Here is a 24,665-nt window from a genome sequence, read left to right as displayed (position 1 = left end):
CACGGGAGAGACACGGCGGGACACGGGGGGACGGGACGCTGGACACGGCGGCACCGGCACCACGGCTCCGAACCGGCAGCGGCACCGAGCCCGAAGCACGGGGAACGGCACCGGCCCCGCATCCCGGAGCTTTCAAGGGGGAACAGCACCGGGCCCGTGTCCCGGGGCTTTAGAGGGGGAACGCCGCCGAACCCACACCCTGGGGTTTTTAAACTGGGAATGACAGCGAGCTCTCGGGATTTGAAAAGGGAATCAAGTCAAGCTTTGTGATTCTCATCCATCTCTGATGAAACACTACCACCATCTAAAACGACAGTATTTTAAATATTACCCAAACGATCCCATTTTAAACCATGCCCAAACGATCCCATTTTAAATGAGACTAAGCCCTCTTGCCCTTTGTTACAAAACACAGAACTGTTGGTTAAGAAGGTGTTGATGAACAGCTGGAGCTGGGCAGCTCTGGGTAAGGGACTGCAGCGTGAGCATCCTGCACTTGGATCGCTTTTGAAGAGACCACAATGCCGAGAGGAAGGGTCTGGCTCAGACCCTGGGAGGAGCAGGAATGGGGAAAGGGAATTGCAGCAGTGGGGGCACAGCACCACTGACACTGCTGGAATTGCAGCAGTGGGATCACGGCACCACTGGCACTGCTGGAATTGCAGCAGTGGGGGCACGGCACCCCTGGCCCTGCTGGAATTGCAGCAGTGGGATCATGGCACCCCTGGCCCTGCTGGAATTGCAGCAGTGGGATCACGGCACCACTGGCCCTGCTGGAATTGCAGCAGTGGGATCATGGCACCCCTGGCCCTGCTGGAATTGCAGCAGTGGGATCATGGCACCCCTGGCCCTGCTGGAATTGCAGCAGTGGGATCATGGCACCACTGGCCCTGCTGGAATTGCAGCAGTGGGATCATGGCACCCCTGGCCCTGCTGGAATTGCAGCAGTGGGATCATGGCACCCCTGGCCCTGCTGGAATTGCAGACCCCGGCAATGAACAGAAGGGAGCCTGGGCACGGAGCAGCACCGGGACGGCAGGGAGCTCCTAAATGAGGGTTGAACACTAATTAGCAGTGATGTCATTTGTAACCAGTGAATGTTGCTGTTATAATGTATAAATAGTGCAGGGTTGATGATGGGGCCTTTCGGGGGAACTCCCTGCTTTGTGCAAACCAACAGAACACAGAAATCCCTCAGGGTGGTGGTGAGAGAACTGGAGGCACCAGCACGGAGCCTGTGATGGGGACAACACAGGTCTAACACAGCCCCCGCTGAGGAAAGAAGAGGCTGAGCACAGCAAGGCTTTTTTCAAAATCAGTAAAACTTTATTCTATTTCCATTCTTTGCCATTAACAGAAAAAAAATTGGAGAAAGCAATGTTTTGTTTTACAAAGATAATGCATCTCCCAGAGAAGAAAACCCTAAATTGAGAATAGAGGTAACATGAAAAAAAAAAAAAAGAAAAAAAAAAAAAAGAAAAAAAATTAACCAAAATAAAAAACAAAAAACAAAACAAACCCAAACCACAGTACTGCCCTCTATTCCAAAAAGTAACTCCTGATCTTTTTGGTTAAAGTAATACTTAGACCAATCATTCAGTTTTCTTGCTTGATAAAGTGTGACTGGGGAAATGGAGGGAGGGGGGCAGGGGAGGGGAAAAAAACCAAAACAAAAAACCAAAACAAAAAAAAACCTAAATAAAACAAACAAAAAAACCAAAACAAAAAAAAAGCACACAGACATCAACTAGTCACCTTGATGAAAGTCTCAATACAGCTATGGAAAGCCTAAGTATTTATTCTCTTACAGTACACTGGGTGCCGGCTGCAAAAAGAACAAAAAAAAATGTATCCACTTCAGGCACAACTTCTTTCTTTTTAAATTTAAATCAGTAAAAGAAACTGGGTTTAGAAGCTGCAGTGTTCTAAGCAGCAGCAGATTTGTGCATTGTTTTAAATATATTTAAATTACCACACTGATGGCACACCTCAGCCTTATGAAATTCTGCACTGTCTGTTCCAGAACACTACAAAATCCACCGACCCTGGGAGAGACTTGCACTGAGCTCTAAGGACTGGCTAAAGGAGTCAAGTTAAATGAACTAGGGAAACACTGTAACATTTGGCCGTCAACTCAAGGGATCTGAATGTTTGTGGAGATCTGATAGAAACAGAACTTATTCCACCCTCACACGTTCCTCAGAATTTGAGCAGAGTGAGCTGAAGTGAGTCTTCCCTTCCACTCGGGAAGGAAGATAATGCAACTGAGCACTAAGGCATAATAAACCTTGGCCAAAAACAAGGATAAAGCATAATAACTGTAGTGCAGAATTCCACAAGGTCTGCCCGAGCAGAGCTGTCTATGTTTACTCACAGAGGCAATGGAGATTGCAGTTACCAGTTGCGTTAAATGCACCATTCAAAACAAGCTTCTAAAATGTGATACTATAAGGCGCCACCTTAAAAGTTCTCCAGAATGCAACTGTGCAGAAATTTAAAATGGTTTCGTAAATTTAATTTTAAACATAACATGAGAAGGTGTTAAAACTGGTGGAATAGCTTCTGAGAATTTGGAGGAAGGGGTGAACAGGGAGATATTCAGTACCCTTCGGCAGCCCCCGCACGGCCCGACGTCGCCGTGGGGTTGGGATCAGTCTATAACACCAGCCTGGCGGATCTTTCTCTCTGCACCAAATCCCTGCAAGGGAAACAGAACACACTTTTAGCTCCAGCATCACATAATCATGAAATCATTTAGGCTGGAAAATGATACAAGGGTCTCCCAGAGCCAGGTCTCATGAGCTCTTGGAGATCCCTATCACATCCCAGATAGCTCAGCTACCTCAGAAGGCATAAAATCAGCAGGATGGCTTCTGTGGCAGTGCTGGAAACAGAAAAGTTTTAATAAAAGGCAAAATAACAAAACTCTTTACAGAGAAAAACCGAGCCAGGTGCAAGAGGTTCTTGCTCCTGGTAAAACACCCCACAAAAGTGATTAGTTCCTTTGTTCTCTTCTTTTTCTAGTCAATTGCTCAGGCAAAACTTTCTGGCTTCTGTCCAACTGGCTGTCCTTAAGTTTGAGGTGAAGTCCCCCAGGTACTGTGAGGTGTCCTTTTGCTAACTGAAGAAAGAAACTTCTGGGCTTTTTTTCATTTTTAAGGAGACAAAGGACAGTTTTGTCACTCTGTCAACAGGAGGCAAATTCCTCCTAAAGGGAAAGGGCTTTAAAAATCATCAAGTCCAACCGTGAACCTGGCACTGCCACTGGGCTTTGAGGCAGAGCCTGGTCTGTTCCACCCAAGCAGCTCCCTTCTAATTAGTCTTGTTTGTCTTCACAAACAGAGACAGCAACAAAACAGGTTCTCTGGGGTGTTCTTTGTGGTCCAAAACACAACAGAGATTCCAAATACTTTTCTCCTGCTTATCAAGAAGCGCCAGAAAGCTGTGTGAAAGCCATGTCTAGGTAAATGGACTTCCCTTGCTCTGAGGTTTATAAATGAAGAGCAAACTACGACAGCCAAGACAAACCATGACAGAAAGGCTCCAACACAGGCAGCAGTGGGCTGCTTCTTTCCTGTGTGCTCTTCTGAAAGCACAGCACATGACACTGACACAGGACACAGCACAAAGGGCACAGCACAGGGCACTGACACAGGGCACAGCACAGAGCACAGCAGACAGCACACAGGGCACAGCACAGGGCACAGCAGACAGCACACAGGGCACAGCACTGACACAGGGACAGCACAGGACACAGGGCACAGGCACAGGACTGACACAGGGCACAGGACTGACACAGGGCACAGACACAGGACACAGACACAGGGCACAGCACAAAGAACAGACACAGGGCACAGCACTGACACAGGGCACAGCACAAAGAACAGACACAGCACAGGGCACTGACACAGGGCACAACACACAGCACTGACAAAGGGCACAGGCCACAGGGCACAGGACTGACACAGGGCACAGCACTGACACAGGGCACAGACACAGGGCACAGCACTGACACAGGGCACAGCGCGGACACAGGGCACAGTGCACAGCACAGGGCACAGTGCACAGCACAGGGCACTGACACAGGGCACAGTGCACAGCACAGGGCACAGTGCACAGGGCACTGACACAGGGCACAGCACTGACACAGGGCACAGCCCCGTGCACAAACACAAGCCACCCTCACACAGCAGAGCTCGCTACAGAACAGCAGCAGACACAGCTCAGGCCCCTGACGGAGGCGGCAGTGTGCGTTCCCCTGGGCAGGCAGGCCCTGCAGGGCCGCTGCCCCGTGCAGTACCTTTGAGTTGTCGGGGCCCCGGGGCTGGCGGAGCACCGTGAGCCGCGGGGCGTTGGCATCGTCCAGGTTGATGCTCTTTAGACGGTTCACGAGTCTATCGGGACGCGGAGCGGCCACGGCCTTGGCGCCTTCGCTGCGAGAGAGCACACACAGGGCACGGTCACCCTCCAGCTGGGCAAGGCACCCCAGGCTTTCCCACAGTCATTTATTTGACGGGATTGACGCTGTGTGACAGCAGACCCGGCTGGTGGCCTGGCCCTGCCCCAAACCTTGCTGTCCACTGGACTCTGCACTAGCAGGAGCTCTGTGATCTCCAGAGGGGGCTCTTTAGGGAGCACAGGTCTGGTATTTACTCTCATGCACACCTAACCAGTGTTTCCTACATTTCTATCACCCAGAGAAGCTGTGGCTGCCCCATCCCTGGATCTCTCCAAGGCCAGGCTGGATGGGGCTTGGAGCAACCTGTGATAGTGGCAAGTGTCCCTGTCCCCAGCAGGGGTGGAATGAGATGGTTTTTTAGTTCCCTTCCAACCCAACCCATTCTGTGATTCAACTGAAATAATAAAGGCTTGCAAGTTGCCAGCATATCATGGCAGAGCATTAACATCTCTGGAGATGATGGGAACACAATTTGGAGACAAAAACATTAGCTTTCTGTTACTACTGAAGTGCTATCTCAAGCTTAAACAAAATACAAATTATGCAATTTTCTTCAAGTGTGTATATAGTTAAAAAACCCCCAAACCCATCACTTGTAAGAAATGCCATGCCAAAAAGAAGAGTCTATAAAACATGAGTTTTCTATTTAAAAATTAAAGCTGCTCTTCAAGAAAGAGCTGGCAGTACTGTGGAATGCGCTGGCCAGAGGCCAGCACTCACACAGGAGAGCCATCAGTTTCCCTGTCATTAACTTCCACTTGCAAGCCTGTATCCAAATTCCTGCTACAGGGGGAGCTTAAGAATAGGTTAAAAAGGGAACACGCCATCTGTAATTAGGAAGAGCTGCAAGTGCTGCTGCTGCCTGCACTGGATCCCCTGGAAGAGCCGGGAGCTCTCAGGTGTGCCTCTCCCTGGAGGCAGCTGGAACCCAGAGCTCCTGCTGCAGGAACATCCAGCTCAGGCCTGCAGGGCTCTGCTGGCATGCAGACACTGTGCCAGGGTCACTCCCTTCACTCCCAAAGCCTCACCAGACACGCCACACGTTACAGGCACTGCATTTTCCTGTGCGCTGGTTCAGGATTACGGAGAACTCCACTTCATCCCCAGCCTGGAGCTCCACACCATCCTGCACTTCTTTGACATGGAAGAAGAGCTTTTTGCTGTCACCAACTTCATAGTTAATGAAACCAAACTGAAAAGCAACACATCACAAGGTTATTGATTTGCTCTGCATCCAGACAAATGCAGTAACTTATTTATTACTAAGTTTAACTAGAAGTTTAACTACTTTTATTTAAAACTTCAAAACTGTTGTGCCTAACAGAAGTGGAAATGCCATTTCTGCACTGATCAGAACATTCTGTCTGGAAACAACACTTCTGGAAATGCAGGCACTCTTCCTTGGCACTGCAAAGTCACATGTAAAACCTAAAGTCTATGGAACAAGTTCTGAAAAGTGCCCCAAGTGCTGGCAGCTGCATTAAACAGAGAAGAGCAGTGCGCCCAGCTGAGACTCCACCCTGAAGTTACACAGCAGCAGTCACTCCATTTTTAGGCCTGTCACTGGCATAAGAAGCCATTTACTTCTGTTTTCCATTCTACTCATGTATAAGCCAGGAATACTCATCCAGCATCTCCATAAATGACTGGAGATTAGTGCTGCACAGTAGCTGTAAAAACAGAAAGCATTCGCAGCATTTCACTTTTTAATCATTCCAAGATGCAACGAGGGCAAAGACCAGCCTTTGCATTTCAGATCAGCTGTAATCACTGACTGCTCACTGCTGTGAAGAAGCTTCCTCCAGAAGCAAAGTATGTGTGTGTTTTGTTTGTTTTTCTGAACACTTTTTAAACAGTCTGTGCAGCAGAAACCAGTTAGAGCAATTTCTAGGACATCTCAAAGCCAAATCCTCAGAATTCTCTGCTGCCCAGCGGTTCTGATGATTCAGCACCAAACCAGGCTCTGGGCCCACCTTTACTCAAGTCACACCAGGGTCTGGCATAACCTGGGTTACCACACCAGCTCCCTAGAGCTGGAGTCCTGAGCAATCTGTTTGGGCACAGCTCCCTGAGTTCCAGTGCTGAAGTGGCTCTGAGCTGCTCTGTGCCAGCTGGAGCAGTGGTTTCCCATCCCCATGGCCCTGGTGCCACGGTCACTCACCTGGTCCTTGACGCACTCCACAGTGGCCCTGCGGAACGGGGTGATGTTCACAGCCATCGTCTGCCCGTTCTGGCCCAGCACACACAGCTGGAACTTTACTGTCTCCCCCTTCTGCAGACAGTCACCTTTGTTTGCCATGCCAACAATTCCAAAGGGATAGACCTCTCCTTTCATCTCACCTGGGGGGAAAGTAGGAGACAGAAATGAGAGGCCTTTGCCACCTGACGTCAGATTTCCAATATTACAAATCAGCTTAGCTGTGTGGATACAGTTTGTAGTGTGAATAAAATCCTCAACAGCTCTTTTTACAGCGCATTCAACTTGTGCAATTGTGAAAAGAACACTTAATTAAAAGGAACCAATCTTACCATCCTCCATGACTTCAATCATGCCCTGGTACTCTGTCTGTGTGGGATCTACACTCCTCAAGGGACGAATTACTTTACCAGAGTAAACAGTTGGATCAGCTTCTTCAGTGATACCATTCACTGAAAAGAGACAGAATAGAGGAATGGGATGATTTAATCATAGTTTATTTTAAAACTGATTTAAGTAAGTGATTCAGATTTTCCAGCAGTCAACATTTTGTACTACATGACAAAATCACACTGACATATCATACATGGAAGTAAAAAAAATTTTCTCAAGAAACTTCAGGTCAGGAAGCTTGAAAAGCAAATCAAAGTGTTTCCTTCCTTTCTCTTCCACATTCCCTACTCATGTTAATCATCCAATAATCCTGAGGTATGCATTCCCTCCACCCCCAAGTCCTTAATACCCTCCCCCATCTGCCCAGCTCCTGCAGTCTTTTCCCCTAAGGTACAGCACAATTAGTGCAGGTACTGATCTGGCCAGTTCTGCCATTCAGCCTGTCCTTACAATCTCCAAGTAAGGAGGACTGAGGACACTAAAGGTCCACAGAATTGCTACTGTGCACACAACTGTTGGCCTGTGCTTGTCTGTTCTCTGCAAATACAGGCAGCAGCTTTCAGGGAACCAAAGCCTACCCCACACTGAGCATCTTCTTGCTCTCAGCTCCAATTGTAAATGGATCATTAACAAACTTTACCCCCCAGCATGTGCCAAGAGCCCTGCAGACAGAAAACACCAGGTACAGCCTTACCTGCATGTGTTTTGTTTACTTTCTCTGCACTAACTTTGTTTCCTTTGCCTTTTGACAAGCTGTATTCCACAGTGTCTCCAAGTTCCAGGCTATCGATATCACCACAATATTCACTACAGGAACAGAATGAGAAACAGTTTTCCTTTATTTGCATGACAATAGTGATGCTCACCCAACATCCACATCAGTTATCAGAAATTATTTAAATCCCTCATCAGTTCACAAGGAACATCCATTCAGGAAAATGAAGCATTTCAAATACAGAACACAACTGGATTTCTTGGCCTGGGAATTAGAGCACAGAACACCAGGACTGCTGACTAACAGAAAAGCCTGAACCAGTCCAGCAGAGATGATAAATGAAACTGTAGATATCTAAGCATATATATAAATATATATTATGTGTGTGTGTAAAGTGCAAATGGGTTCAACACTCAACCCAACAAAACTCCACACCCTCCCACTCCCCCCACACAGACACATAATCAAATAATAAAACTGTCATTGACCTGTAGTGGAAGAAGATCTCCTTATCATGATTGGCTGTTTCAATAAAGCCAAAGTTATCTTTCAGGGCTGCCACATATCCCAAGAGCCTCTTGGAGCTGTAGTTGCGTCCCAGCATCCTGACAGAAACAGCCGTCTGCAGCCCGGTCCTCTTCACCTCACACACACAGAACTCAACCTGGTGGAGACACGGCCATCAACACCACACAGAAAGAGACAAAGAAAACCATGACCACCAAAAAATCCCTAATGCCGCTGGCTGGGATACGGGGTGTACCCAGGAGCTGCATCAAAGCCGGATAGCATAGCTCTGAGGGGGGCTAATCAGCCCAAGCTCTGGCGGTGCCCCTAGCCTATGCCTTAGCAAGCCTTTAGTGATTTCAGCCCAGTGATTATCAGCTCATGAGTGATTTCAGCTCTTTGGGCTTGCTAGGCTTGGCTGGGGCACGCAGCAGGCACTCGGAAGACCAGGAAAGAGAGGAGAGCGCTGTGTGAGGTTCCAAGACGATGTCTTTATTGGTCTTCTTCGTAGCTCTTCCACGGGGTGTCTCGAAGGGTCTCAGGGACAGCGGCTCCCTCGAGCCAGGCAGAAACAGGGGTTTATATAGGGCAAGGGAGGATTGAGAATTGTCCAATGGTAAGGGTTAAAGGAAAGTGACCTATAGCCTTACAGAGAGATAAGCAAGGGTCCGAGAGCGGGAGAGAGGGGCTCCTGTTGTCCAGTCATCCTGACTCAGCATTCTGTCTCTGAACGCCAAGGCAGGTTCGCAGGGCCTGTGCCTGCTACAAATCCCCAAAATAATTGTGAAGCTGTGCAGCTCTGCAGCAGCACCTGGTCTCTGCAGGAAAGTCATTTCCTAGTCTCTACTTTCCCATAACCACCTCAGTCATTGACATTTCCTACATTCCAGGGAGCAGCACCACACCTGGGATACCTGCAAGGCAAGCCAGCCTTCAGCACTCAGCTTTTCACCCCTTTAACATGAGAACTTTTCTGTCCACGGGCATCATCTCCTCTGCCTACACTGCTCACCAGTGGCCCACAGTGGGATGTGCCTCACTTCACTCCTTGTTTCAGTTTTTAGAGACAATAATCAGTAACTAGAATGGCTCCTGAGGGTTTTGTTGCTCTTCCTGATCTCCAAGCTTTTTCCCTTTCCACTGCCCCTCAGGCTAATATGCTCTTGAGGGAATATTCTCCCTCTTCAATATTCATTTTAGTTGCTATGCTAATTAATTTCCTCTTGGTAAGCACTATCCACTTAGTGATTAAAATTCTTGGTTTAAAAAGCATTTACAAAGTAAGACACCATTTTCCCATCAGGTTGGAGGGTATTTTTTACTTACAGAAGATTGACTCCTTTAAACACAACATTCCAGGTGATACCACACAGATGCCTTGTCCTCCATTTGTTCCAAGTAAAGGCAAAGAGAAGCTCGCTCACACCCCACAATGCCCAGAACAGCATTTCCAAGTAGTACCCTAATTCTCTCACCTTATCTCCTATCTGGGGATTAGTAGATCCTTCCACATCCTTGGCCTGGTAAGGAATGGTCAGTTTTACTCCACAGTCATCGTACACAATTATTCCGTCCTCAGCTTCCTAAAAACAAGAGGTCAGAATTCAGCAATCAGTGCCTCTTCAGGAACAGCTTCCTACACACAGTTCAAGCACTGCTCATTGGAGTCTCAGTGGTTTTACAGTAACTGCTCAAAAACACAAGCAAACTCTGGGTAAAGAGCTTTAAATTATGCCAGAGAGTATTTAAAAAGGCAATGAAGTATTGCCACCAGTTCCAGGAAGCATTTATTGGAACTTTTAAGTATTCTGGCATTGTTTAAAACAGCAGAAGAAGAACAGTAAGAGACTCTTCCCACGAAACTTAAATAATTCTACCTACAATCTTGTGTACTGAGAGGCAGAAAGAAACTCCCCATCAATTTCCTGGAAATTACCCTCAAAAACAATATTGATCATTATTATTAAGAATACTTTAATTATCTTGTTCAGAGCAGTTCATTTTCACTGACTGCTCTCATCAGCTGTAGTTCACATCTCTACAGAATGAACAATGCTTCAAACCCAGCTAAACTAGAGATTTTAAGGAAGCAGCCTCAGTCTGCAATGGCAGGAATGCAGAAGAGCAGCATTACCTTCTCTTTGCCTTTATTTGGGCTAGTGGCTTTGGCTGGAGTGGCTTCTTTGTCTATAGTGCCCACAAAGCGATGCTCTGACTGGGTGTGGAAGGAAACCGTGCCCTTGGGGAGCTTTTTAATCCTTATGGCATGGTTCCTTTGGGCAGACAGCATATCCTGGAAAAGAAATCCATCAGGTTATAGACACACTGTGCATCATTTCCTTAACTGCTGAGATTTTATAGGAGTTTAAATCCCACTCACAGGAACGACGGTGAACTCTACTTCATCTGAAATATGGAGCTGATTTCCATCCATGATCTCACTGAAGTGGAAGAACATCCGAGCATCCCTGTCCACACACTTAATGAAGCCAAAGCCATCCCTCATTGCTGCAATCACACCCTGCAACAGCCAAACCAACAATCACAGTTTAATCCCTGGTAGGTGACACCTGTCCAGCTGCTCCATGTGTCAGGAGGGGGCAGCAAGGCCTGAATCCTGGGAAAACACTTGGTTTAAGCAATGTCCTTCCTTACAAACCCTGCTGCTCACAGCCCTGGTCAACCTCAAAGTTCTTCCCACCTCGTTCCTGAAGTCAACTCGAGATAAAGACTGAAGTGGAGAATATTAATTCAAGGACTGAAGTTAAAGAACCTGCTAGAACACAATGGGGCAGCTCCACAAACACTCTATCATCTATAGGAGCATATTAAACATACGCTAAAAGTACAACCATCTATAAAAACAGGAAATAAAATCAGTATTCAGAGGAAAGCTTAAGAGAAAAACCATCAGATTTCCAGTCATAAATGAAGGAATTATAAAGAAGCTGTTAAACAAGACTCCCATACCCGTGGGTGTTTTGGGAACACGCTCCCATGTGACACAGGAGTTTAGTGGCCTTCCTGATAACCACCAGAACTGGAATGCTGAGTGATAAACAGAATACACTGACAGAACCCAAACCCTAGCACCAGATGCTGCCAGAATTAAGGTAGAATTCATTAACATATTGCCTTCAAGCCAGTCAATACAGAGTTCAGCAAGGCTCAGGACAAGCTCAGAGGATCTGAACGACCGTGCAAAGGCACCTTTCCCCTTTAGGAACATTCTTTTCTTAAGCAGCTTTACCAAACTCCAGCAAACCAACCAACCTTCCTAGAAGCTGCCAGCACCTATCACCCCCCTGACAGCTCAACTCAGGCAGGCAGGTAGATGTAGCCAGAGCAGAAATACAAGTCTATAAGATAGAAACCCAAAATGTCAAAGGATGAAATCAAAACTCAGGGTTTTTTTAAAGCCAAGGGACAGTAATTCACAGCACACTGATGTGACAACACTGTAACTGAACTCCAAATTGGAAAGGAAAGCAAAGTTACAGTCTAGCTGGAACAGAACCAACATTCCAAGTTACAGGAATGAAAGATATTCTGTAATACCCATTAGCACATCCACCTTAGTCCCTGTAATTCACAAAGGGTTTCTTGTACTGAGAGAACTCTGCTCTTTGCCATCCTTCTGCTTGACCCTCAGACAGAGATTGGCCAAAAAACTCAAAATACAAAAGCTGCTCAGAGTCCCTCCTCCAATTATTTACACTTTTCACTACCTGAACCCGGGTAGTCCCAGGGTCTCCAGTTTTCCAAAGGAAGATGAGTAGTTACCTCATGAGACTCAGGTATGTGAATTTTAAACTGTCAGTTCAAGACTACATCACTTCTGTCTGCTAACCAGCCAGTAATCCCATCCAAAAGGGCCAGGTAAGATCTAATTTCCTAATGCAATTTCATTTAAATGTTAAAAAGTAGTTAAGACTTTATTATTTTGAGGCAAAGATACAGAGCATTAATTCTGGATTTTTTGCTTTGCTTGCACAGGTCCTAGAGCTGCATTTCAGAGCAGGCAATGGAAGACACGAGTGACTTTTGTATCTGTTGGAGAAGACAGCCCCAAACTCCTGTTTTATTTTCACTTCCCCTCAAGAATTAGAAATGTTCAGAGATGGATACTTGCCATTTCTCTGGTTTCATTAGTAAACTGGAAAGTGTTGGGGAGAACCTCAATGTTGGTGGCTCGCTCCAGTTTGTCGCGCCTGTCCGTGGAAATGTTGAACCGAACGTGGTCGCTCTCCAGCAAGGTCACCTTGGATTTTGTGTCCTTGTCCCCAAAGGGAAGCTCCTTAGGAATCACAAAGTCCACTTTGATGCGGCCGGGTAACGGATCGCTCTGGGGACGGAAAACCCAAGGGAAAGCTGAGTTCACCTGCAGGGCTCAGCACAGCTGCCCACAGCACAGGGGCTCCTGCCAAGTCCTGCTGGACTCGGGCTCTGCTCCATCTCCACCCCTCCTCATCTGGAGCTTGCCCGGTGCAAGGTGGCTTTTGGAGCTGTTGGCCGGCTTGAAGGTTTTTTAAGCCCCAGCCATGTCCTGCTGCAGGTATCTTCTCTGTTTCAGGAATGAAGTTTATAACCATATTCACAACACTTCTAAAAGGCAGGCTCTTTCTTACTAAGCCTTCAAAACACCCCAAACCTTCCCACACTAACAGAGACTCACCTAAAACCTTAATGGAAGTGCTCATGAACACTCCTCCAAGTTAACATTACAGCCCAAAAGCCTCATTAACTGTTAATGCTCACAAGAATCCACAGATCTGGCTTATCCCAGCAAATATTTTTCCCTTTTCCCCTAGTCTTTTGCACTAAGGATATGTCTAACCCCACAAAAATTTATAGCAAGTATTTGAAACACAAAGTATTTGAAACACAAAAGTATTTGAAACATTAAACACACACTCCATCATGTACCACTACCATAACTCTTCCTCTTTGGATTTGAAATTAAGAAAAAAAGAGTAAATTTTAATTCTGACACGATGCTTATGCAGCAAATAGGTACTGGGAAATGGGAACAAACGTTTCCAGTTATTGACTGGAATTCAATACAATCAAAGCAGCATTACACAGATTTATTTAACTACTGAAATTCACCTGGTTTTTGCTGGGTACTTTTGGAATTACTTTGGTTACAGTTCCTTCAAAATGTTCAATGCTGATGTCTTCAAAAATGACAGTTCCTTGAGGCAGCAGTCTAACATCTGTTGCAACTTCTTTACCCTAAGAACACAAAATCAGTCAAACACCCAAAGAAAAGAGAGAAATAACAGACATTTCCCAAGGAACCTCCATGAGCCTCCTCCCCCTTTTCACAGCTGGGGAAGGCAGAGAGCTGTGCAGTTATTCCCCAGGACCTTTGCTTCCGTTTTACTGGATTTCGTCTTACATTTCTGTCTTTGATTGTAAACTCCACATCATCACCAGGCTGTAAGGTTTCTAGGTCACCTTTAAATTCACTATAATGAAAGAATATCTCCTTCACGACATCACCTCTCTCAATAAATCCAAAGGCTTCCTGTCAACAGAAAAAAAGTGTTAAAATTGTCCATTATTGGAAGACACCAATACATCATTTGATAGGTTCTGTTAAACACAAAACAATCTCTGAATCCCAGCACAGCACTAAGAGATGTACACAGCTGACTGCCACAACAAACATATGAACAGAAATAAATTGAACTTTCTTGGTTAAGAAGAGTATCAGCATCAAAGATGAGCTGTTTAAAACATTTCACACAATTTACACCTGCAGCCCAAGCTGTTAACAGCTCTAAACAAATATTACTTTGAACAGCACTCTTCAAAATAGCATTTCATTTTCAAATGAAACTTAAAATCACTTACTTTCATGGCACAGACTACTCCTTGACAGCGGGCTTGTTTCTTTTTTAATAGCATAATGTTACGAGCACTTACAGCACCAGTACTAGAGAAAAAAAAAAAATCTGTAAACTCAAAACTGAAATAACAACTAAGATTGTATTTCATATAATAGTTCTTGGAATAGGTATAAATTGTCTGACTACTAAAACAAAATATGAAGCCAGAAAAGCAATACTGACTTACTGTTTATTTGTATCAATTATAAAGTTTATTTTATCTCCTGTTTCCAGCTGTACATTTCCTTCAACATCCTCTGGGGTGTAAGTCAGGTAAAATACTTCCTGTAAATTAACATTAACTAAAGTTACTCTACTTGCAGAATAGCTGTTTCAAAGAAAGATTAACACAATTGTGATAATCTGCTTAATTTGGTGAGAAAATCAACAATAATAAACATGGCATGCAAAACATTCTTTTTCTGTCGTGCTGTTTGGGTGAGTATGGAACAAGCAGCTTAAGTTGAAAGGTTTTGTACATGACCATCTTTAAAGGCCAATTTCTAAACGTTAAAAGTTCAAGATAAGGATACATGAACTTCATCAAGTTTAAAAGAGAACAACTATTTGGTTCTAGGAAGTTCTCCACAGACATAAGCAAGCAAACTGTCTAAAAACCTTAATTTTTTGCAGTAATTACCAAAGCATGCTTTTTTTTTGCCAGAAACTGCACAGTTTTTCAGCGCAGTGTCAATTGTCTACATTAAACTGCTTTTTTGTTGTTGTTGTTGTTTTTTTTTTGTCATAGACCACAGTGATGGACCAGTGAAGAGTTCAAGTAAAATACGCAAGCTTTACCCCATTACGTTCGTAGCAAACACTCCCTGTTGGACTTTGACCCGGGGCAGCTGGAGATTTACTCTCTAAATTGTGAGGAACAGCACACACAACCTACCAGTCAAAAAAAAAAAAAAAAAAAATCCATTGCTAGTCATTTCAGGAGTGGCATTGTTGTACACAAAATGAATCTCAGCATCCTCTACTACACACTCAGCAGGGAATGCCACACTGCAATTTTTCAATCTCAGAACCCCTCTTAGCTCTAAGAAGTGTTTGGAGCTAAGTAAGAGCTCAAACTGAACCTCTGAATTTTTACCAGAGCACACTGAAATTTTTCAGTGTAACTACACTGAAGGTAGTTAATATCCATGCTCAATTAACCCAGTTTTCTGTACTGGAGTAAAGGATGGCAATGATGCAGGTATAGAAAACAGGCACTAACTTGTCCATTTATTCGTTCTTCAGGTAATATTTCTGGCTTTATCTTCACCAATTTAATAGCAATGGGTTTTCCAGTTCGGCGATCAGAAGACACTTCAAACTCAACATCGTCTGCAAGACAAGCAAACATTGCAGTGCTGTCAGAGCTCAGGCTGGGATTGGGGTTTCACAAAAATCACTAAATGGCTGAGTTTAATTCACTGCTGGAGCCAAACACAATCAAGTAGAACTCGGGTCCTTTTGTTACACATGATTTGCAAAAATTTTCTGGTTATTCTGCTTATTATCTCCTGTTGCCATTGAATTATTCTGGTGTGATTCCACAGCAATTCCCTCCCCCTGCCTTGCTCGCTGCACAGCAGACTCCACACTGAAGTTCAGACAGCACAACAAAGGCCATGAAACAGTTTAGAAACTTCAGTCTCATGGTAATTATCAGCATGAAGTTGCAGCCTCCTTGTGCTGAAAAACACCTGGCCATCCTCAAAATAACTCTAAGCAAGGAAATAGGGAGCACCGGAGGTAAATCCTCCCACAGTCTGAGTACTTGCCTCCATCTCAGCTAGACAAGTTTGACCTAACACTGCACCTCTTCCTTCTCCAGAAGTTTGTACCACAAGCTGCACCAAGTGCCAGGAAGGGCTCCCACCAGGAGCAGTGAATTATTCACAGGTGGTTTCTTTACATTATCAATGAAAAAGAAAAGATTGTGGGTGGAGCAGAAGTGTTCTAAAGAGTTTGTTTTGATTCTTAGAACTTTTTCTTTTAGTTCTTTTTAATTAAATTTTCTTTATACCCTTTTAAAATTTAAAACCTACTTCACCTTTCTCCTAATCTTATCTAACAGCAAGAAACAAATACCTTAATAATTAACCAACACAAACTCACCACGCTCATCAGCACATTAATGAGGAAATCACAAAATGAGGAAAAACCAAAAGGAAACCAAAACCACTAGACCCCAGAAGCAGCAGAGGGTATGTTGTGCCAGGTGCCAAAGCTCAGGTACCTCCTACTTTGAGCTCCTGCAGGTTGCCGTTGTACTGGGAGCAGTGGAAGAAGAGCCGGGCCTGCCGCTCCGAGCACTGGATGAAGCCGTACGAGGTCAGCAGCTTCTCGATGACCCCGGTCTCGCGCAGCGCTGCCGAAGTACCGTTGGGGTACCCGTTGTGTCCATTGTTGTGGAGCAGGTTTGGATCAAAGCTCATCTGGGCCACACAAAGCAAAGAACAATACTGAGCATCAGCTTCCTTCCTTCACATCCTGTCCTGGACTGCCAAGCGAATTGTTTTCTATTTGCCATCTGCATGCAGCTCTCTTCTGTTCAGTGGGCAGTTTTCCTTGTCTCTTCCACACCCAATCCTCCCTCAGGGGGGACATCTGCTGATAACAGGCCATGGAATGTCACTGCAGGGCTGATAAGAGCTACAGCATCCCATGGGAGATGCTCCCCCAGAGGGAGGAGCCAAGCATTCCTACCCGGATATAATCTGGAGCTTCTGGAACACCAGCACAGCTTCTGCACTGGATTCCCAGAGGAACAGCAGCTGCCTCTGCCACTGGGTCTCCAGAGGAAGACTCCACCTTTCTCCAGGATCCCTGCTCCAGCAGAGCCACCCCTGACACTCCAGGAGGGCTGCAGCCACAATTCCAATGGCACTGCTGCCAACACCCTGACCCACAGGGTGTCAGGCTGTGCTCTGACCCTGTCAGTGTTGTTTTGGTTCACTGCATTGTTTATTTTATCCTTTTATTTTCTTCCCTAATAAAGAACTGTTATTCCTACTCCCATGTTTTCTGCCTGAGAGCCCCTTAATCTAAAATTTATAGCAATTCAGAGGGAGGGGATTCACATTTTCCATTTTAGGGGAGACTCCTGCCTTTCTTAGCAAACACCTGTCTTTCCAAACCAAGACACATCCCCACAACACAGTAAGACCTCATGTAGTTATGTTCCTAAATTGTGTTTTAAAACCATCAAAAGAGTTGAGCTTTTTTAACACGGTAATCCTTAAAATTTATACAGGCAACATATTTATAAAACAAGCCAGAACTGCAAGACCAAAACAAAGCTTGCTTAGAACAAAACAGACGTCTGGCATTTTTCAAGTATTACACCTCAAAGTACTCCCACATTCACTGTTTCACACCAGAGCCTGAAAATATCTGAAGTATCTGCTCTTCCAAATTAAACAGGTGATTAGGAAAATGCAACAGTTCTGAATCAACACAATTGGGTTCAAATCCCTGCATAGTTTCTCCCTAGTTCATGTGTTTAGTCTCTCATACTAAAAAATGCTATTAAGTAATTAAACAGTTTTGCCCAGTTAGGGCATTAATAACCAGAATTTAACATTCCTGTGGCGTAGAAGCTCAAGTGCTAGAAAGACACAGAAAATTTGAAAATAGCACTAAAGGTGTAATGAACTCCTCAATTAACTGACATCTATTAAAACAATTTATTTTATGGGGCATTTTTTCTTTAAAAGTCACAGTTTCACCCTTGAAACATTCCCAATCCCTTTACCAACTCATAGGCTTTTTTGTTGTACAAGTCTCCTTTTTAAAGCAGAGCACTTGGACTTACAGGTTAGCAATTCAACCAGATGAAACGTATTACACCTCACTAAACTCTGCAATTCAAGAGAGACAACTGAAGCAACCCTCTTCCCTCCAAACATCTTAAAATACAGAGGATTATTTGTTAGTTTCCAGAGGTTTTAATTTGGAAACAGAGTGAGATCATATCGGTTCTCTGCTTTCTTGCTGCAACAAGCAGAGAGATTAAAAATTACTCAGCAGTGTGTTTAGTGGAGATAAAAGACACCTGAGAAACTTGTAAAAGGGTCATGCTTGTCACTCTAACACAGCCAGTGAGTTACTCAATGTACTAGAAAGCACAGCATTTTTATTCTCTTGTTTGGAAATCAGTTTAAAGGTGATCAAAGAGCACCAAAAAACACCTGCTGTGAAGTTCTTGGACAGAAATCTTTGGTCTTGGAGACTGACATTAAAAATAAATTGGAAACAAGCACACAAAGTAAAGAGTGACAGTATTTTGACCTCCAAGAGGAGGAGGTCTTCTCCCCCCTTCTGTTTCAGACCCACATGGGGTAAATGTAGATGAAGAACAACACAAGTAACAGAAGGTGGGGGAGTGATTTGAGGGGCCAAAAGGATCCCAGGACACTGTGTAATGGTCTCCATCCCACAGCACTGGTCAGCACTTCCACAGTACACTGTTACCACCCAAGGCTCTCCAAGAATTCACTGAACTGCTAAATCTGCTGTGATATCATTGCTGTAACATGCACTGCTTATTTCCTTGCTCTACAGCTCACTTTTCTTTCCCTTCAAAACTAGTAACAATCTCTTAATTTCAATCAATGCTGCCCTCTTATTCTTACCTGACCAACCTGCAACAATAATACCCTTAACATGTTCAAGTCATGAAATACTGAAAATAATGAATCAGAAACCCTGACCTGTTACAGACAGCTCCAACCCTTCCCTCCTCAAAGGCCTCTTGCCAACAAAGGCAGCCATGGCTTTGTCCAGCTGAGTCCTGGGGACCTCCAAGGACAGAGGTTCCAGCACCTTTCTGGGGTAACTGCTGCCTCAGCAAAGATCTCTTTCCCCTCCTGTCCAGCCTAAGCTGCTCAAATAACAAAAGCCCAGCAGTCACATCTTTTTTATGCACTGGATTATGATTAAAGGACACATTTTCTCTGAGTATTTAACAAAATGCACCTGATAAAGCTGCTAAGATTTACTGACTAGTTCCTGTCAGCATCATCCCAAGACAACAATCCTCCTTGTTGGAGGCAAAAAATGCCTCCTTTTGAGGAAGGCAACCCCAGGACACCCCACAGCAGAAAATGTCCTTGTGGGAACACAACAGCTGAAGTGTTTCAAGGCTATCCTAGAGTATGAAATACTTTTCAAAAATAAACTGGTCCTGCAAGTAGGGTGGCTGGGAGAAGAGAAAATGATATGTTATTATACCTTCTCCCAGGACAATTACAGGCCAGAGCATTAACCCATTCTGGAGGCTGGAATGAGCCTGCCAAAGGCTTCTGTGAGTCACCAAATGGCCACCTCACCTCTGATACAAGGGAAGCAACAAGCAGACACCCTGCCTCAAACATGAACTGAAGTTACATCAGAGAGAGAAAATGGCAAAAATCTAGCTTAAAATTTAGCTCAGAAGAGCCTCTGTTAGGGTTAGAGAGCCACAGTGCTTCACCCCCTGCTCAGACTACCCCTGCATGACATCATTTGAAAAGTCTGAGTTTAAAGGAGCATCAGCAGCACAGCACAAAGAACTCCTCATCAGTCCTCTAAAGCCTGACAACTTCAGTTCAAACCAAGATTCCTCAGGTGGCACTAAAACTTCCTGTACAAAGCTACTATAAAATATCAGCAGCTTTTCCAGGTAACTGTCAAATTCCTACAACTTATAACAGGAATATGAACTATTCACCCCACCAAAAGAAATATTTAGAGAAAGAAAAAAAAAAACAAAAACCTGCACTGTAAGATTAAAATAGTAAAGAGAAGTTGAGAAAAAGGATTGGAACCACAGACCTACTGTTACTAGAACAGAGAAACACCAACAATCAGCTCTCAAGGGTTATAAGTATTGTTAAATAGAACCACACTGCAGCTACTATGAATTCACCAAAATAAATGAACATAACAGCAGAGTGATGGAACCACTGAATGGTTTGGGTGGGAAGCGGCCTTAAAGATCATCCTGTTCCACCCCCTGGCATGGGCAGGGACACCTTCCACCATCCCACACTGCCCCATCCAGCAAGGCCTTGGGCACACCCCAAGATGGGGTAGCCACAGCTTCTCTAGGCACCCTGTGTCAGGACCTCACTATTAAATTAATTTATTATCAAGAAATATTAAAAAAACCCTAACCAACACCACCCCCTTCTGTCAAAAACTCAGTAAGAACCCAGCTCAAAAATACAGATTAAATTCTTTCTCCACCAACCTCGCAGTGATATTCAAATATTGCACTTTCAGTAGTATTTGCCGATTCTTCTGTTTCAGCACAAGTTTTTAAGGATGAAGACTGCTATTATTTTAAAAAAGGGAACAAAAGGAAGAGAGACAAAAAGAGAAAGAAAAAGATAGCAAAAGAAGGTGATCTATCAAGCTCTAGAGAATACAAGTGCTGCTGCCCTGGGCAGTTTCACTACAGCACTGGAGAAAACAAAGACTACTATAGCAGCGTCGGGACGTGCTCTTTTGAAGCTGTTGAGTAGGCACAAACTTCTTGTTTCAGATCAAGCCTTGTATCTTCTTCAGTGTAAGTTGCCTCTTCTTTGGTCTTGAGTTGTTACAATGTGGTATACTTATATTCTTTTCCTGATCTGAACTTGAAGCAGCAGTTTCAGGTGGTAAATTCTGTTCTGTTCCACTTCATACTGGAGAAAGGAGAAAGACACACACACACTAAGTATCACTTCGAAGGAAATTCTCATCAAATCACAGAATGGATTGGTTTGCACGGGGCTTTAAAGACCATCTACTTACAACCCCCCTTGCACATCAGTTCTAGGTCTTAATAATGACAGGGGCATCTCCTCTACCTTAACACAGGAGGTTTAATCCACGTTACTAAAAGCTGTTTTGCAGATATATTTGGCATTCCCACTTCCAGTCTGTTTTTCCAAAAGACTGGTTGACTCCAAGCCAGTGAGATGGTATTTCCAATTCTGAACTTTTCAGACACACTTAGGCATCTCAGGAGGTCCCAGTGTGCACCATGAAATGTCAGCTTCATTTTGATCATTATTATTTGATCCATTAGCAAACCTTAGGCCTCCCATCAATAACTTTATACGGCTGCTTATTAAATTATAGCATAATTTATATAAGTGCTCAACACAGATCCTCAGAGGAGCAATTAAAATTTCCTGATTACTTCTGTTCCAAGGGTTAAGGACTAGTGGTACCTGAAGCACATTTAGAACTGTACGAAAATTAACAAACCTCTCAATTATGTGTACAGACACTGCATGTAAAATAACACACAGCCATTCTCTGGACTTCTGAAAGAGTTTTTGTAAAATGTTGATCCATGTGATGAGATCTGTGTGGCTAACACCAGGAGAAGCCTTTCTGCACCAGGTACTAGTTAGCAATCAATTCCCTCCTAAAATTTTCCAGTGCCACTTTGTGTTTTCATGAGAAAAGCAGTTTCAGCAAACTGCCACCTACCACATCAAACATAACTCTGCAGAAACAGAAGCCTTCCTTGAGAAGAAATCAAGGTTTGAGTTTGTTGCTTACTCGGTAGATAGGGGAAAAAAAGGGAGGATATTTTTGTGGCCAAAAGCGAGTGAGAAGCACAGCTCTGACCTCGCAGATACACTGGCACTTCTGCAGCCATCTAAAGGTCTGAAGCACCAGAGCACAGCTCTTCCCCAAATCATTCCACAAGTGCCACACCAAAAGAGAAAAATATGGACAAAGCCTATCTTCTCCAGTGCAGCGGGAAAGTGAATTTTACAACTTACACTGAGCTTTGAACTCCCTCTGGTGATTTGAAAGAGTCAGTTTAAGTGACTGAAACCCGAATGCAAAGACACTTCAAAGTCTCACCCTCACCCCAGTGCAAATGCTGAGTGAAGGCAGCTATTGCAAGAACCCCAAATGTGCAAACTCATCTCCAGTTTTACAGAAGTTTGTATTTCAGTGATCTTCCCCAGCTGAAGCAACTCCTTCAACCAGCACTGAGAACATCCAGCTGAAATGAGTTCTCCTGTCAGACCATCAAACACACGTGAAATAGATTAAATAAACTGGGTGAGGGCTGCTCGAATCTGGTGTGAAAGGTTTGCACTGAAGGATTCCATTATAAAATATCACAAATTAGAAGACAAAAAGCTATTGCAAAGACAACAGTATCACTGCTTTTCCCTCACCTCAGCATTACACTGGGGCAACTGTTACCACCATCTTCCAGGACAGTGTTATTTTGGGGCAGCATTTCAGCTCTCAAATGAGCACACTGCATCCCAGGAACTGCTCAGACACACTTGGAATCTTCTCACGTATTTCTCTCTCATTTAATTAGACTGATATTATTAGAGCTCTCCTAGAGATGTAACTCTTATCATATTGCATTGATCACTTTTTGGCCACAATAGCTTTTTTCATTTAATAATCAAAACACCTTATCTGATCAAGTAAGACTAAAGCTAATTTTATCAGTGGTGGAGTAAAGGCATAAACCTTTCCATTAAAACCAGTCTGATTTGATAACAAGATGGGTTTGCTACATTCAAGTTCTTAAAAAAAAAAGCTCATCACGCAAGCATAACTCAAGCAAAAAGAAATCTCACTCTGCTCATCTGCCTCAAATTCCTTACTTTTTAATTCAGCTACTATAAATACTCCTCCAAATGGTAAACACCCTGAGCAGCTGCCCAGCCCCCGAGTCTCAGTGCCTTCTGCATTTGTGTATTTACAGCTGAAAGGTTTAATGCAAAGGCAAGAAGAGCTGGGCCCTGCTCCTGAGGCCTCTCCTGTGCAGATGCTGCTAAATGACAGCGGGTCACATGCCAGAAATCACCTACAGAGCCCCACATGGAACCTGCCCGATGACAGCATTGTTCTGCTTCCCATTTTCTTCACAAAAAGAGGCAACTGCAAGGACACGCACTCTGTGGATCAGAGCACGTGCTTCCAGGAACAGCCCTCTATGATGTGACCGAGGTACAATTTGACAAAGATAAGACTTCGTCTTCTCAGTGTGCACACACAACAGAGATCCCTGGAGATCAGGCTCCTCCATCTCCTTTCAGATGGATATTGGAAAGCAGCACTGAGCTCTCGGGCACCCCAGCCAGTACGTGACAGCTGTGAGAGAGCCACCACCACAGCAGTGAAGTCCTTTCCATGTCAGGAAAAATACATATATGGGGGGGAGGGGGGGAAGAATTAAAGAACTACCAAGGACATCTGTAAAGAATGTATGGACAAAAAACCCCAAAAAAGTCGTTAAAAGAAATATCGGGATTTTTTAAGGGTTCTGCGGTGCGGAGACGAGCCCCGCGCTGGATCTCGGTGCGGACAGCAGAGAACCGGCCCCGGACCGACAGAGCCGCCCAGGCCCGGTCCCCGCCGCGGCCCCGCTCGCTGCGCTGCACCAAGATGGAGGCGGCGGAGCGAGGGGCGGCCGCGCCGAGGGGCGGCGCCGGGGCCGCCGCCAGCGGGGCCGCCGCGCGCGGGGGCGGGCGGCTCCGGCCGGTGACAGCGCCAGGGCCGTTCGGGCAGGACGGGCCGGGGGGAGCGCTCGGCCCGCACACAAAGGGGGGCGATGGCGGCCGCTCCCCGCACACAAAGGGCCGCGGCCGCGCTGCGCCGGGCGGGGCCGCGCGCGGCACGCCGGGAGCCGCCGCCGCCCCTCCGCCCGCACGGCCCCGCCGCCCGCCGGGGCCCGGAGCCCCCGCGGCGCCGCCCCCTCCCGGCGCGGCCCGCGAGCCCCGGCGGCTCCCGGCACGGCCGGTCCCAGCGCGGCCTCGGCGCCGCCGCCCCCGGAGCCTCGCGGAGCGCGGCGCGCACCCCGCGCCCCGCGGCCGCCGCTCCATCCCCGCGCCGCCGGCCTAGTAGGCCGCACCCCCCAACCACCCCCCCCACCCCGCGCGCAACCCAAGCGGGGCTCCCGACGCGCTGCCCCGGTACGGGCGGAGATCCGCGGACGCAGGTCCCGCGGCGCCCGGAGCCCGCCGGGGCGGACGGGGGTGGCGGCGGCGCCCGGCCCGCACTCACCCCAACAGCTCAGCGCCCCCGCTCCAGCGCCGCCATGAGCAGCACGGCACGGCACGTAGGAGAGAAATCACGGCGCTCTCGCGAGAGCCGCCCGCGGACGAGGGGGGGGAAGGGGCGGGGCCGCGCGTGCGCGCCCGGAGCCCAGCGGGTGGCGCTCGCGGGCACGCGCCGGAGGGGATGGGGGACAGTGAGGGTGGCAGCGCCCCCTTGCGGCCCGATGGGGGAGAAACGGCTCAGGGGAGAGAGCACCCCGAGAGGGGTAACCGCAGGGAGGGGAAAGCCGTGAGGGCAACGAGAGCCCCGGCTATGGCACTGAGCCCCGGCTGAGGGGACAACCTCAGGGAGGGGAGAGGAAAGCCGTGAGGGGAAAGAGAGCCCCGGCTATGGCACTGAGCCCCGGCTGAGGGGACAACCTCAGGGAGGGGAAACCCGTGAGGGCAACGAGAGCCGCGGCTATGGCACTGAGCCCCCGGCTGAGGGGGAACC

General features: G+C 46.2%; 1 protein-coding gene across 2 annotated transcripts; it reads right to left on the bottom strand.

The window, feature by feature from the left end:
• Positions 1-1,304: 1,304 nt before the first annotated feature.
• CSDE1 (cold shock domain containing E1) lies at positions 1,305-24,310 on the bottom strand. 2 transcript variants are annotated; one of them, XM_038162351.1, is made up of 20 exons: positions 24,180-24,310; positions 20,392-20,827; positions 16,396-16,594; positions 15,388-15,497; positions 14,964-15,056; positions 14,353-14,450; positions 14,131-14,212; positions 13,673-13,801; positions 13,381-13,506; positions 12,404-12,616; positions 10,652-10,792; positions 10,406-10,564; positions 9,747-9,854; positions 8,253-8,428; positions 7,744-7,856; positions 6,989-7,108; positions 6,621-6,799; positions 5,488-5,651; positions 4,301-4,433; positions 1,305-2,698 (listed from the first exon to the last, which is right to left on the bottom strand). In XM_038162351.1, exons 3-20 carry the CDS (start codon positions 16,592-16,594, stop codon positions 2,651-2,653), a joined length of 2,391 nt encoding a protein of 796 aa, XP_038018279.1. In that variant the 5' UTR covers positions 20,392-20,827; positions 24,180-24,310; the 3' UTR covers positions 1,305-2,650. The 2 variants fall into 2 exon arrangements, with proteins under 2 accessions (XP_038018279.1, XP_038018280.1); XM_038162352.1 differs by lacking the exon at positions 14,964-15,056 and having other exon boundaries at positions 2,455-2,698.
• Between the last annotated feature and the right edge of the window lie 355 nt (positions 24,311-24,665).

This window comes from Motacilla alba, chromosome 26 (assembly GCF_015832195.1).
Source record: "Motacilla alba alba isolate MOTALB_02 chromosome 26, Motacilla_alba_V1.0_pri, whole genome shotgun sequence".
NCBI lineage: Eukaryota > Metazoa > Chordata > Aves > Passeriformes > Motacillidae > Motacilla > Motacilla alba.
This window is presented reverse-complemented; position numbering and strand designations above follow the sequence as displayed.